Source organism: Salvelinus sp. IW2-2015, linkage group LG4q.2 (genome assembly GCF_002910315.2).
Source record: "Salvelinus sp. IW2-2015 linkage group LG4q.2, ASM291031v2, whole genome shotgun sequence".
In the NCBI taxonomy this organism is placed as follows: Eukaryota; Metazoa; Chordata; class Actinopteri; order Salmoniformes; family Salmonidae; genus Salvelinus; species Salvelinus sp. IW2-2015.
Window position 1 is genome coordinate 11381496 of NC_036843.1, and position 15437 is coordinate 11396932.

General features: G+C 44.4%; 2 protein-coding genes across 5 annotated transcripts in view; both read right to left on the reverse strand.

Moving 5' to 3' along the window:
- Positions 1–13539, reverse strand: part of LOC111963312 (kinectin) — a 46034-nt gene extending 32495 nt beyond the window's left edge. For 2 of the 3 annotated variants that reach the window (XM_023986654.2, XM_023986652.2), the window contains exon 1: positions 13425–13539. The gene's annotated coding sequence lies outside the window, so the exon portion shown is untranslated. Of the gene's footprint in view, positions 1–13204; positions 13282–13424 lie in introns of those variants that run through there. The other variant, XM_023986653.2, reaches the window with a different exon arrangement.
- Positions 13540–13699: 160 nt separating this feature from the next.
- msh4 (mutS homolog 4) overlaps positions 13700–15437 on the reverse strand; it is an 8268-nt gene continuing 6530 nt past the window's right edge. Inside the window, exons 17-20 of one of the 2 annotated variants that reach the window (XM_023986655.2) lie at positions 14742–14870; positions 14382–14556; positions 14204–14292; positions 13700–14090 (exon numbers count right to left, since the gene is read on the reverse strand). In XM_023986655.2, coding sequence (XP_023842423.1) covers positions 13893–14090; positions 14204–14292; positions 14382–14556; positions 14742–14870 — 591 coding nt within the window. In that variant the 3' untranslated portion in view covers positions 13700–13892. Of the gene's footprint in view, positions 14113–14203; positions 14293–14381; positions 14557–14741; positions 14871–15437 lie in introns of both variants that reach the window. The other variant, XM_023986656.2, reaches the window with a different exon arrangement.

A 15437-nucleotide genomic window follows, 5' to 3' on the forward strand; every position in this document is an offset into this window, starting at 1 on the left:
TGCTCTGCATGGGTAACGTTGCTTCGAGGGTGGCTGTTGTCGATGTGTTCCTGGTTCGAGCCCAGGTAGGAGCGAGGAGAGGGACGGACGCTATACTGTTACACTGGCAATACTAAAGTGCCTATAAGAACATCCAATAGTCAAAGGTTAAGGAAATACAAAATGGTAGAGAGAAATAGTCCTATAATAACTACAACCTAAAACTTCTTACCTGGGAATATTGAAGACTCATGTTAAAAGGAACCACCAGCTTTCATATGTTCTGCGCAAGGAACTTAAACATTAGCTTTCTTACATGGCACGCATTGCACTTTTACTTTCTTCTCCAACACTTTGTTTTTGCATTATTTAAACCAAATTGAACATGTTTCATTATTTATTTGAGGCTAAATTGATTTTATTGATGTATTATATTAGGTTAAAATAAGTGTTCATTCAGTAGTTGTAATTGTCATTATTACAAATAAATAAATAAAAATCGGCATCGGCTTTTTTTGGTTCTCCAATAATCAGTATCGGCGTTGAAAAATCATAATCGGTCGACCTCTAATTCAGATCATTCAGTTGTGTGAGTTGTGTGAGAAACTCGTCATAATGCAAGCAGTCAGACAAGTGAAAATTATGGTCAGTAAAGAAAAAAAACGTTTAACTCTTCTCAATAAAAAAAAAGACCTGTCAATACTTTGCCCCTTGATAACCAGCGCACTTCTGTATGTTGTAAAATCGTTACATGGTTGCTGCCCATATCATTGCATAGTGCAGAAAATACACGAGAGTTCAGGGGCCTTGCTTTAACAAAGTTAACCATTTTCACTGTAGTGTCCAAAACGTCTTTCAAGCTTTCCCTTGGCAGCAAGAGCATCTCGGTGGATGCTGCAGTGTACCCAAGTGGCATCAGGAGTAACTGCTTGCATGTGCGTTACCACTCCACTATGTCTCCATGTCATGGCTTTTGCACCATCAGTACAGATACCAACACATCTTGACCACCAAAGTCCATTTGATATCACAAAGCTGTCCAGTACTTAAAAAATATCCTCCTCATGTTGTCCTTGTTTCCAGAAGAAGTCTTCCTTAATTGAACCCCCATAAACATAACACACATATACCAGGAGCTGTGCCCAGGCCCGCCACATCTGTTGACTCATCCAGCTGTAACGCATAGAATTCACTGGCTTGCATGTGAAGCAGTAATTGTTTCAAAACATCTCCTGCCATGTCATTGATGCGTCGTGAAAGTGTTTGTAACGGTAGTCGTCATATTCCTCCTCCTCGGACGAGGAGAGGCGAGAAGGATCGGTGGACCAATTTGCAGCGTAGTAATTAGACATAAGGAATTTATTTAAATGATAGACGAACACGAAACAACACTTGAGAATTTTACAAAATAACAAACGCAGTAGACAGACCTGGACGTAAGAACTTACATGTAACGAAGAACGCACGAACAGGAAAAATGACTACACAAAACGAACGAACGGACAAACAAACCGAAACAGTCCCGTGTGGCGCAACATAGACACAGACACAGGAGACAACCACCCACAACAAACAATGTGAAACCACCTACATTAATATGGTTTTCAATCAGAGGAGATGAAAACCACCTGCCTCTAATTGAGAACCATATCAGGTCACCCATTAACCAACATAGAAATGCCACCACACTCACGCCCTGACCGACTAACACATAAAAAAACAACAGAAAACAGGTCAGGAACGTGGGACTGAGGGACGGCAGCTCCGGACTGAGGACGGCAGCTCCGGACTGAGGGACGACAGCTCCGGACTGAAGGACGGCAGCTCCGGACTGGCTGACGGCCCTGGCTGGCTGACGGCCCTGGGGTCATGGCGGCTGAGGCCCTGGCTGGTCATGGCTGGCTGACGGCCCGGCTGGTCATGGCTGGCTGACGGCCCTGGCTGGTCATGGCTGGCTGACGGCCCTGGCTGGTCATGGCTGGCTGACGGCCCTGGCTGGTCATGGCTGGCTGACGGCCCTGGCTGGTCATGGCTGGCTGACGGCCCTGGCTGGTCATGGCTGGCTGACGGCCCTGGCTGGTCATGGCTGGCTGACGGCCCTGGCTGGTCATGGCTGGCTGACGGCCCTGGCTGGTCATGGCTGGCTGACGGCCCTGGCTGGTCATGGCTGGCTGACGGCCCTGGCTGTGTCATGCTGGCATGGCTGGCTGACGGCCCTGGCTGGTCATGGCTGGCTGACGGCCCTGGCTGGTCATGGCTGGCTGACGGCCTGGCTGGTCATGGCTGGCTGACGGCTCTGGCTGGTCATGGCTGGCTGACGGCTCTGGCTGGTTCTGGCTCTGGCTGGCTCTAGCGGCTCTGTCTGGCGGTAGGCTAGCGGCTCCTGTCTGGCGGTAGGCTCTAGCGGCTCCTGTCTGGCGGTAGGCTCTAGCGGCTCCTGTCTGGCGGATGGCTCTGAAGGCTCATGGCAGACGGGCGGCTTTGAAGGCTCGATACAGACGGGCAGTTCATGCGGCGCTTGGCAGACGGACAGTTCAGACGGCGTTGGGCAGACGGGCAGTTCAGGTGCCGTTGGGCAGACGGGCAGTTCAGACGGCGTTGGGCAGACGGGCAGTTCAGACGGCGTTGGGCAGTTCAGACGGCGTTGGGCAGACGGGCAGTTCAGACGGCGTTGGGCAGACGGGCAGTTCAGGTGCCGTTGGGCAGACGGGCAGTTCAGACGGCTTGGGCAGACGGGCAGTTCAGACGGGCGTTGGGCAGTTCAGACGGCGTTGGGCAGACGGGCGTTCAGCGCCGCTGGGCAGACGGGCAGTTCAGGCGCCGCTGGGCAGACGGCAGACTCTGGCCGGCTGAGACGCACTGTAGGCCTGGTGCGTGGTACCGGAACTGGAGGTACCGGGCTAAGGACACGCACCATCAGGCTAGTGTGGGGAACAACAACAGGGCACACTGGACTCTCAAGGCGTACTATAGGCCTGGTGCGTGGTACCGGCACTGGTGGTACCGGGCTGAGGCACGCACATCAGGGCGAGTACGGGGAGAAGGAAACAGTGCGTACAGGGCTCTGGAGACGCACAGGAGGCTTGATGCGTGGTGCCGGAACTGGAGGCACTGGTGGTACTGGGCTGGGGCGGGGAGGTAGCGCCGGAAATACTGGACCGTGCAGGCGTACTGGCTTCCTGAGCATTGAGCCTGCCCAACCTTACCTGGTTGAATGCTCCCCGTCGCCCGACAGTGCGGGAGGTGGAATAACCCGCACCGGGCTATGTAGGCGAACCGGGGACCCATGCGTAAGGCTGGTGCATGTATGCCGGCCCGAGGAGACGCACTGGAGACCAGACGCGTTGGGCCGGCTTATGGCACCTGGCTCAATGCCCAATCTAGCCTACCAGTGCGGGGAGTGGAATAACCGCACCGGGCTATGAACGTACAGGAGACACCGTGCGCTCTACTGCGTAACACGGTGTCTGCCCGTACTCCCGCTCTCCACGGTTAGCCTGGAAGTGGGCGCAGGTCTCCTACCTGCCCTCGGCCCACTACCTCTTAGCCCCCCCCAAGAAATTTTTGGGGTTTCTTCACGGGCTTCCGTGCTAGCCGCGTACCTTCATATCTCCGATCTTGGGCTCTCGCTGCTCCATCTCCTCACGAGCGCGGCGATATTCCCAATGTGAGCCCAGTGTCCTTTTCCCTCATTACTTCCTCCCATGTCCAGAATTCCCGTGTAGTGGACCACTGTTTCTTAGTCCCGCTGCTTGGTCCGGGTTTGGTGGGTGGTTCTGTAACGGTAGTCGTCATATTCCTCTCCCGGACGATGAGAGGCGAGCAGGATCGGAGGACCAATTTGCAGCGTAGTAATTAGACATAAGGAATTTATTTAAATGATAGACGAACACGAAACACTTGAGAATTTCAAAATAACAAACGCAGTAGACAGACCTGGACGTAAGAATTACATGTAACAAAGAACGCACGAACAGGAAAAATGACTACACAAAACGAACGGACAAACAAACCAAAACAGTCCCGTGTGGCGCAACATAGAACAGACACAGGAGACAACCACCCACAACAAACAATGTAAACCACCTACCTTAATATGGTTCTCAATCAGAGGAGATGAAAACCACCTGCTCTAATTGAGAACCATATCAGGTCACCCATTAACCAACATAGAAACACATAACATAGAATGCCCACCCACACTCACGCCCTGACCGACTAACACATAAAAAACAACAGAAAACAGGTCAGGAACGTGACAGTGTTGTTTGATGGAAGCATTGTCTGTATATTTTTTTTGGCGCCTTTTTCTTTAGCATTGTTCTAGCCATATCCGTTGGCAGCGAAGAATTAAGTCCTCCACTATAGTATGGGGCTTGCCTGTCCTAGCCACTAGGTAGTCACCATATAAGCACGTTCTAGCCCCTTCTTATTAAATGGTATCTGTTGCTTTATACATGGCTTACTTCTCAAAAGTCGTGTTTATTCTCTCTCAAACTCCGTGGCTTATTATTCAAATTGGCATGTTTTGTTTCTAAATGTCTGCGCAAGAGTGAAGGTTTCATCGAGTTGTGAGAGTACTTTTGCACATAAAACACTGTGGTGAGGAAGGCACTACCCCAATATAAGTGAACCCAAATCAATGTAGTTCTCATCATATTTGCGCCTCTTCGATGGTCAACGTTCCCGTCTGTTGTTCAGTGCTTTCCCGGGTAAGGGGGCAGTAGCTCTTTGGCTGCATCAGATTCACAACTGTCAGTGTCCAGTCGCTAGCTGGGCTAACAACAAATGTAGAATTACTGATGCTAGCATTGGATGTGCTCGTGGAAGCAGAACAGCTTGTGTTGTTGACAGGTGCAGGTGTAGTACTGTTGGTAGTAGCAGCACTACCAGTAGAGCTGGTATGTGTCTCTATGGACGTGGGCCTTACATTTTCAAACAGTCCATTTAGTATTTATTTTAATGTGAATCACATTTTTATTTGGTGTACCCCTGACGGTATTGTGCGTACCGCTGGGGAATACCTGATCTAGGAGAACAATTAAAGTATTTGAGAGTTTTAATGATAAGAAATGACTAAGTTTATGAATAACATTTTAGGAGTGCTCCATGCTCAATCAAGCACAATCATTAGATGAGAAATGTTCAGCTGGCCCTTTACAGGAGGTACCATAACTGTGGTAACTTGGGCACTCGCTTGTCTGTGAAGAAAAAAGAAATATGACTGCGACGTCTTCCTAGCAACAGTTGCAGCAAACTCAAAACATTGAAAAACAAGCTAGCATGTGAAAACGATATCACTGGCCAAGAAGGACAAAGTCACACTTTAGTAGCCTTTCTTGTCAATTCGACCAAACCCTACATGTGGCCTTTGGATAATATATATATATCTTATATACACATACACTACCGTTCAAAAGTTTGGGGTCACTTGGAAAACAAGGACATTACTATGAAAACATACATGAAATTAGTTGCAAAATGAATAGGAAATAGTCAAGATGTTGACAAGGTTATAAATAATGATTGTGTCCTTCAAACTCTGCTTTCGTCAAAGAATCCTCCACTTGCAGCAATTACAGCCTTGCAGACCTTTGGCATTCCAGTTGTCAATTTGTTTCCTGCTTCCTGAAGCACCACCCACAAATTGGATTGGCTTGATGGGCACTTCTTATGTACCATACGGTCAAGCTGCTCCCACAACAGCTCAATAGGTTTGAGATCCGGTGACTGTGCTGGCCACTCCATTATAGACAGACTACCAGCTGACTACTTCTTCCTCAAATAGTTATTGCATAGTTTGGAGCTGTGCTTTAGGTCATTGGAGCCAATTTCCTCCTACAACAGGACAATTAAGCACCGTCCACAGGGTATGGCATGGCGTTGCAAAATGGAGTGATAGCCTTCCTTCAAGATTCCTTTTACCCTGTACAAATCTCCCACTTTACCACCACCACCCAGACCATCACATTGCCTCAACTATGCTTGACAGTTGGCGTCAAGCACTCCTCCAGCATCTTTTCTGCATCTCACGAATGTTCTTCATTTGATCCGAACACCTCAGATTAGTCTGTCCATAACACTTTTTTTCCAATCTTCCTCTGTCCAGGGTCTGTGTTCTTTAGCCCATCTTAAATCTTTTTATTTGTTTATTTATTTTTAAAATCAGCCAGTCAGAAATGGCTTTTTCTTTGCAACTCTGCCTAGAAGGCCAGCATCCCGGAGTCACCTCAACACTGTTGACGTTGAGACTGGTGTTTTGCGGGTACTAAATTTGAGGACTTGTGAGGCATCGGTTTCTCAAACTAGACACCTTAATGCACTTGTCCTCTCGCTCAGTTGTGCACCGGGGCCTCCCACTCATTCTATTCTGGTTAGAGACAGTTTGCGCTGTTCTGTGAAGGGAGTAGTACACAGCATTCTACGAGATCTTCAGTTTCTTGGCAATTTCTCGCATGGAATAGCCTTAATTTCTCAGAACAAGAATAGACTGACGAGTTTCAGAAGAAAGTCCTTTGTTTCTGGCCATTTTGAGCCTGTAATCGAACCCACAAATGCTGATGCTCCAGATACTCAACTAGTCTAAAGAAGGCCAGATGTATTGCTTCTTTAAATCAGAACAGTTTTCAGCTGTGCTTAAATAAATTTCAAAAGGGTTTTCTAATGATCAGTTAGCTAATCCAAGTTTATAATTTTAAAAGGCTAACAACATTCCTTTGGAACATAGGAGTGATGGATGCTGATAATGGGCCTCTGCACACCTATGTAGATATTCCATAAAAAAATCTGCTGTTTCCAGCTACAATAGTCCTTTACAACATTAACAATGTCTGCACTGCATTTCTGATCAATTTGATGTGGTTTTAAAATAGACGACAAAAAAAATTGCATTTCTTTCACAAACAAGGACATTTCTAAGTGACCCCAAACTTTTGAACAGTAGTGTGTGTGTGTGTGTGTGTATATATATTTTAAATAACAGTTCCCAAGTGTGGCTAGTGAAATAAGCATGATGATGCCTGAACTTCTTACGGATCATTGGGACGCTAGCGTCTCACCTCGACAATATCCGGTGAAATTGCAGAGCGCAAAATTTAAATTACAGAAATCGTAATATTAAACATTCATGAAAATACAAGTGTCATACATCATTTAAAAGCGTAACTTCTTGTTAATCCAGCCGCATTGTCAGATTTCAAAAAGGCTTTACGGCGAAAGCACACCATCTGAGAATAGCGCCCCGCACACAAAAGCATTACATACATTTTCCAACCAAGCAGAGGCGTCACGAAAGTCAGAAATAGCGATAAAATAAATCACCTACCTTTGAAGATCTTCATCTGGTTGCAATAACAAGGGTTCCAGCCACATAACAAATGGTCCGTTTGTTCGATAAAGTCCTTCTTTATGTCCCCAAAAATATGTTTCATTGGCGCGCTAGACTCAGTAATCCACCGGTTTCCCTCATTCAAAATGCATACAAATGAATCCCTAAGTTACCAATAAACTTCTTCCAAACAACATTCCTAATCAATCCTCAGGTACCCTAATATGTAAATAAACGTTCAAATTTAAGACGGAGAATACCGGAGACCATTACCGGAGATAAATAACGAAGTACTCGCACTCACCGGAACACGCAACAAACACTACAGCCAAAATGGGAGCCACTTACTAAAACTACAAAATCTAACTCATTTTTCAAAAAACATGCCTGAAACTCTTTCTAAAGACTGTTGACATCTAGTGGAAGCCCTAGGAACTGCAATATGGGAGGTCTTCCTTTTATATTCCCATTGACAGCCATAGTAATCAAGGGTGAGCTGAAATGTAAAAAAAAATCTGGATGGATTGTCCTCTGGTTTTAGTTCTGTTATACTCAGTTGTTTTCTATCCAATACTACCAATTATATGCATATCCTAGCTTCTGGGCCTGAGTAACAGGCAGTTTACTTTGGGAACCTCATTCATCCAAACTTCCAAATACTGCCCCCTAGCCCAAAGAAGTTAAGAACGTCTCTGTTCAGCTGGCGCCTAGCCGAGAACCGAAAGAGTGTGCTTGCACACTCCCTTAAAAAGACAGTAGCTGGGAAATCGAGAAAAAAGCCTATTGTCCATTTAGAGACACCGTAGCCAGTCCAAATTAATCTGAGAACTCAAGAAATCGGTCATTAATTGACGTTTTTGCTTAGAAGATCTACGTCATGTAATTTTACATCTAACTAAGATGTTTGGTACTTTGTTTCTCAAAATGTGCATGAAAACGAGTAGTCTCATTGAATGACAAAGACTTTATTGAAGAATCCCTACTGTTGACCAATCACCGACAAATATACTCTGGCTATAGACTTCAGCATGCCTCTAGAAAAAAAAATGTGTTGCCCGAACAGTAAAAAAAAAAATACTTACCGAAGTCCAAAACGACATAATATATGCACAAACTCTTCCAAACTGTTTTGGCTGGGAAGCATGCAGATACCTTTACCCGCCAATGACAAAATCCACCCGCATTTGGCGGGTGTTAATTTCCAACCCTGTTGGTCGTGAGGTACCACATACTGCTGGCAGCATTTTAGCCACATACTTTTGTGCTAGCTGTCTAGTCTGTTTTATAAATGTGCAACATTGAGCATAAAAATACATTTATATAAGAAATTGGCATCTCGTTTTCATTCTGAGAAATAAGGCCAGTTGATTTTAACATCTAAACAATGTTAACAAGTTATGGTGTTCAAACAGTTGGAGATGGACAGGAGGGTGTATCCATAATAATTAAACTGTTCTACCTTGTTAGCAAGCATATAGATCCAAGTGGATACAGATCCAAGTTGGCTAGACTTGAAATATAAAAAAGATTAGCTGGCTACTCACTAGCAGGTGTGCTTGAGATGGTTTATATTTTCTATAACGCCTGCTATAATAATTTAGTCATTAGTCGTGAATGTGCATTACGCATGGTTCTGGTTGAATTTGTAACAAAAAAGGGCATTTCATAGACAGACTTGGAAGCCAGATCAGCTATTTGCAAAAAAAAAAAAAAAAAAAGTTTATCAAATAAATGTGGGTTGAAGGCTTATATTTAGCTTAGGTATAAATTTAGCAAGCCCCGAATTCATTCGATTATTCACGACTGTTTGAAATGCAGTGTCTTGACCTTTAAATTGTGCAACAATGCATATTTAGAGAAAAAAGACTATCATGAATCACCCATAAGATTAAAAAAAAAAATATATATATATATATATATATACACACTGCTCAAAAAAATAAAGGGAACACTTAAACAACACAATGTAACTCCAAGTCAATCACACTTCTATGAAATCAAACTGTCCACTTAGGAAGCAACACTGATTGACAATAAATTTCACATGCTGTTTGGTGTCAAGGTGTCACGTCACAGCAGACACCCCATTCTTTCTGCAGACATCTTTGAATCTTAATTTGGAGTAGATATTTAACAGAGCTTTTGGAAAACTTGGTCACAGTCAGATTTTATCATCATTCTATTACCAAACTTCACATCTGCATTGTTCCAAGTAAATGTGTTTTTGGAAAATGTTCAGTCTAAATTCCATGAATTTGCCCCTATTCAAACCCCATAATGGTTAATGTGCCAGTTTCTAGTTGATCAGAAGAGCAAATATTGGCACAAGGATTTTTTGCCACATCTCTTTGTTGAATGAGATTTGCTTATCTGTTGAGTAAAATGAGCTTATTGGATACCTCATTTGAAAGTACTTCATCCATATTGGACATGAATCATGATACCAGCAGTAAAAGCAACTAGAGGCTTTCAAGGCTAACAATATGAACCAAAGTTGCTCAATAACAAGAGCTGGGAGTAAAAGGGCATGATTGGGCATAGGACAATGTACTCAATGGAAGAATTCACATTTTGAATACAAGGTCACACAGACACACAAAGAAACCATAATATATATAGGTGCAAAAGCCACCACTGATTAGCAAGGGGCTGGGCCACAAACCCTTTCAGGGCCAAACCGGAGCAGCCACCATAACAGGAAACACCCTAGGCGGGACGACTGGAGCTGTGAAAGTAAACACCTCTTAAGCAGAAAAGAACACTAAGGCAGTGTGGACAGGATGGGTGGGGTAAATCGCATCATGCTTGCCTGCTTGCTTTCAGCCCTAGCTATGCTTTAGACTGGAGGGTGAAAAAGTTTCCCAGTACAACAGGAGCCATGTCCCAGCATGGAAATGAGCCCGGACGACAAAGCCCTCTCGGACCATTGGCTCTCCAGGATCCAGCCACTGGCTAGCTGGAGCTCCTGCTTTGGCAGGGACAGACATGGTGGCCTCTGTGTCAGGAACCCTTTATAAACTATCAGTCCTCAAGGAGAGAAAACAGAACATGACAAACCAGCCTTTAAGGGCACACTACACCTGACCTGTATCTGTAATATGTGTCAGTAATACCATGTTCAGAAATAACAGCATTAAACTTATTTTTAGTCTGCTAATGTTTCAGTAGGATATAGTCTTGAACAGGCCAAACCATGCATAATTTAAGTCTTGCAAATAATCCCAACAGACAGAGATACTGAGAGGGAGACATTGATAAGAACCAGCCATTACATCCCTCAGTATCCAGGTTAAGCCATGAGGTTTACTGCAGCGCCTGATAAGGTATCTCAGCAGTCAGCCCTGTGGGTGCCAACAAATAGAACCACCACCCCTTCAAGCCATATCTGGAATAAGACTCACAAGAGAAGGCTGCCATTCACACACACACACACAGTCCTAACTGACCAATCATTACTGGGGTGTATTAATTACGCCGAATCTGTTGCAAAACGTTTCTTAAACGGTGGCAAACAGGGAAGAACCTAACTGAATTTGTCCAATAGAAACTCTTGTTTTAGTTGCAAAACTTCTTTGGACTAATAATTACAGCCCTAAAGTAAGGAAAAGGACCAGGGGTCAGGACGTATATCGCCTACTGCAAAAATAGCTTATATGGCTGCAACATAAGGACAGCATTTACCAAATGTCATGCAATACAGATTATGTAGATGGCCCCTGTCAACACAAGTCGCTGCGTAATGAATAAGAGCACTTGGGGGACTTTATCCAGTTAAAATGTTAGACATGACAAGTAGAGATCATCTTCAAAATACTGGAGTAGCCTAGCTAGTTAAACACAAACCTCAAGGATCACTCATTCTTCACAACAGCTACAGATGGTGGGAGAGAAATGCACACTGATGTGAGGTTCACAACAATAATTTTATTAGACAATTAGAGATCACATAAGCCTAACAACTATTTAGGCGCAGATGACTGGGACAATTCAAAACAGTCATCCCTCCACCCATTAAAACAGTGTAATGATGTGAATGTAACCAGCTAGCTAATGAAACTATTCTACAGATAAAGTAGTATTTTCCTTTACCCACAATGGGTGTTTTTGGCCATGCTTAATATGAGAACAGGCTCTGTTCTAAGCAAAACTCCCCTAGCTAGTATTGCATAAGGCCTAGCCCCTAGGCTAATCAGTTCTGTTTCAAGGTGATGAAATGTTCAGTCTCTGCTAGCATGCCTTCCATGTCCTTCCACGTAAGTTTGCAAGCAGCACTTGTGGTTAGATATTGTTCTGCTATTATCTTACAAACCATAATGCGAATGTATTATCTGTACTTAACAAAAACATAAATGCAACAATTAAAGATTTTACTGAGCAACAGTTCATAAGGAAATAAGTCAATTTAAATAAATGAATTAGGCCCCAATCTATGGATTTCATTTGACTGGGAATACAGATGTGCAAAAAAGGTAGGAGCATGAATCAGTAAACCAGTTAGTATCTGGTGTTACCACCATTTGCCTCATGCAGCACGACATCTTCGCATAGAGTTGATCAGGCGGTTGATTGTGGCCTGTGGAGTGTTGTCCCACTCTTCAATAGCGTGCGAAGTTGCTGGATATTGGCAGGAACATGCTGTCGCACACGTTGATCCAGAGCGTCCCAAACATGCTCAATGGGTGACATGTCTGGTAAATATGCAGGTCATGGAAGAACTGGGACATTTTCAGCTTCCATGCGACGTGGGGCCGTGCATTATCATACTGAAACATGAGGTGGTGGCAGCGATGAATGGCATGAATATGCCTCAGGATCACTTCACGGTATCTCTGTGCATTCAAATTGCCATTGATAAAATGCAATTATGTTTGTTGTCTGTAGCTTTTGCCTGCCCATACCCACACCATGGGATACTCGATTCACAGCATTGACATTAGCAAACCGCTCGCCCAATGTCATACATGTGGTCTGCGTTTATGAGGCTGGTTGGAAATAGTGACAAAGTAAATAAAGTGACGTTGGAGAGAGCTTATGGTAGAGAAATTAACATTAAATTCCTTGGCAACAGCTCTGGTGGACATTCCTGCAGTCAGAATGCCAGTTGACCACACCCTCAAAACCTGAGATATGTGGCATTGTGTTGAGTGACAAAACCGCATATTTTAGTGGCCTTTTGTCCCCAACACAAGGTGCACCTGTGTAGTGATCATGCCATTTAATCACCTTGATATGTCACACCTGTCCGGTGGATCACATCTTGGCAAAGAAGAAATGCAAACTAATTTTAGCACATTTGAGAGAAAGTAGCTTTTTGTGCGTTTGGAACATTTCTGGGTTCTTATGTTTCAACTCATGAAACAAGGGACCAAAACTTTACATGTTGCGTTTATATATTTGTTCAGTGTAACTTGCTAGCAACGTAACGTTACATCTGAATGGTGGACACGATACTGACGGGAGGGCTTTGGTAAGGCCTTGCTTTGGATATCAACTAGCTAGTTACTAAGCCGTACTGTCATTATTTGACTAGGGGCGCACATGTTTGTGGGTAGTTAATGGATAACTAACCACTCCGGCTTTTCCAATGAAGCCTACCTTACTTTAGCCACAAACGAAGTACGCAATCTTTTTGGGTCAGGACGTTCAGCTAGCTAAGTAGTTTGCTGTCCAAGGTAAACTAGCTAGCCAGCCAGCAATAAATGAAGTGATTAACGTTACGTTAGCCAGTTCCATCTGTGTCAACGTGCTACAAATCATGACACTTGCGGTAAAACTTGTCTGGTCAGTGAGTGACGTCTCGATACGCACGGACATAGTTATTATATTTTAAAACAGGTGAAATGCTGGAAACAAAATCATTTGTAGTTTACAAATAACGTTCCCAAAACAGCTACTAACCCAGGAGTACAGCACCTGAGAAGCCAATCCCAACAAAAAGGCCTCGCCTATAGTCACCCAGCCCTCTCCTGAAATCTGACCCGCTCTTGCGTCCCGATTTTCCGGTAGTGCGTTGGGGCTAGTGCCAGGCCCAGATTACCGTTTCATCTAAGCAAAGCCTCGCGTGACTAGCTCATTTTAAAAATAAATAATAATGTATGAGAAAATGCAATGTACATACCCTGAGGTGTTTTAGTGCCGCAGTTTCCTAAATGTTTAAATTAAATAGAGAGTTCCCAAGAGCAGCACAACTCAACGCTGCCTGTGTATCTTGTTTCGCGGGGGCGGGTCGATATGTCTCAGCACACAGCGTAAAATTCAACGAAGAGAGGACTGGAGACGAGGATATAGAAAAGGCAGGGCCTTCTTCTCTGATAGGGGTTTTGAAGCAACGTGGGTGTTTAAAATGTGGGCCCCTCCCTTGTTGTCCCGCTCCATGTTAATAATAGACACTTGGAAAATATAAAAATGTTTTATTTAAATATTACAGATTAACATTGAGAAAACAAATACTACAAATATCTAACAACGTCATTGAATATCATTATAGAAGATAGTCAAACAGCATCACTCATAAGTCCACAAGCTTCCTTAAAATTCCTCTCCTCCCCATCTCATCTCCCCCTTGACATCCCTTTCCTCATCTGACTCATTCTTCCTCTGTCTCCATGGACACAGGCTCTCCTATGACCTGCAGCTCTGCTTCATAGTGTCTCTTCAGGCTCATCAGATAGATGCGCAGGCTGTCAGGGTCCAGCCTGGAGTTCCTGGCTGTCTGCAGGAGCCGAGTGGCCAGGTGGTACACTGCTCTCTGCCGTTGCGTTTCCGGATCACTGTGGTGCTTGGCCTGAGTTAGGGTAGGAGGAAGACTACAGAGAATAAGATGATGGATAGTAAGTTAGATCTAAATAATGATACTGAAAGAGCATACCAAAAGCATGGCCTACTGGAAAAGCATACCAAGAGCTGTTGGCTGACTTTAGAGCTAATCTCCTTTGCTTCTTGGATTATGGTTGAAGGCAGTGCAGTCATCTCCGCAGCCCTCAGACCTGCAAGTTGAACATTACAGTAAACCTTTTACAATTAAGGTGAATGATTGAGATTGGACAATGTTAAGTGTCTGATTGTATTTCCTTACCGTAGTTTCTTTCCTCAGAGCTTCCACGGCTCAGCAGGAAGGTATAGATGACACGCTCTGTACCAGTGTCACCAGTGCGGGTGTGCTGAACCTCCATGTGCTGGTTTTCCACATTGGGGTACAATGTCTCCAGCTCACATAGTTCCAGGAAGTGTGTGGCGAACAGTGTGAACGCCTGGGACCAGCAGGTAAACAGCTGAGCACACATTTATCTTATGATAGATTGTGAACTGAGCAGTGCAAGTAACAGGACGTCAAAGAAAAGAAAGGCCTCCATGATTCATACACAAAAATCCAATTAATCATATATTGTTTCAGACAGGAGAGAGGCACTGTGCTGGTTGGCCACACCGTACCTACCCTGAGGCTAAGGAGGAATTCGCAGACAGAGTGACAGATGCCGACACCCTCCTCAGCACTAGTACCACGCCCAAGCTCGTCTATGATAATGAGAGACCTATCACTCACATTATGGATTAAATATGAGACCTTGGGAGTACAAAGAAATTAATCAGAATTACTTTGCGGTATTTCGAAAATACACTGCTCAAAAAAATAAAGGGAACACTAAAATAACACATCCTAGATCTGAATGAATGAAATATTCTTATTAAATACTTTTTTCTTTACATAGTTGAATGTGCTGACAACAAAATCACACAAAAATTATCAATGGAAATCAAATTTATCAACCCATGGAGGTCTGGATTTGGAGTCACACTCAAAATTAAAGTGGAAAACCACACTACAGGCTGATCCAACGTTGATGTAATGTCCTTAAAATAAGTCAAAATGAGGCTCAGTAGTGTGTGTGTGGCCTCCACGTGCCTGTATGACCTCCCTACAACGCCTGGGCATGCTCCTGATGAGGTGGCGGATGGTCTCCTGAGGGATCTCCTCCCAGACCTGGACTAAAGCATCCGCCAACTCCTGGACAGTCTGTGGTGCAACGTGGCGTTGGTGGATGGAGCGAGACATGATGTTCCAGATGTGCTCAATTGGATTCAGGTCTGGGGAACGGGCAGGCCAGTCCATAGCATCAATGCCTTCCTCTTG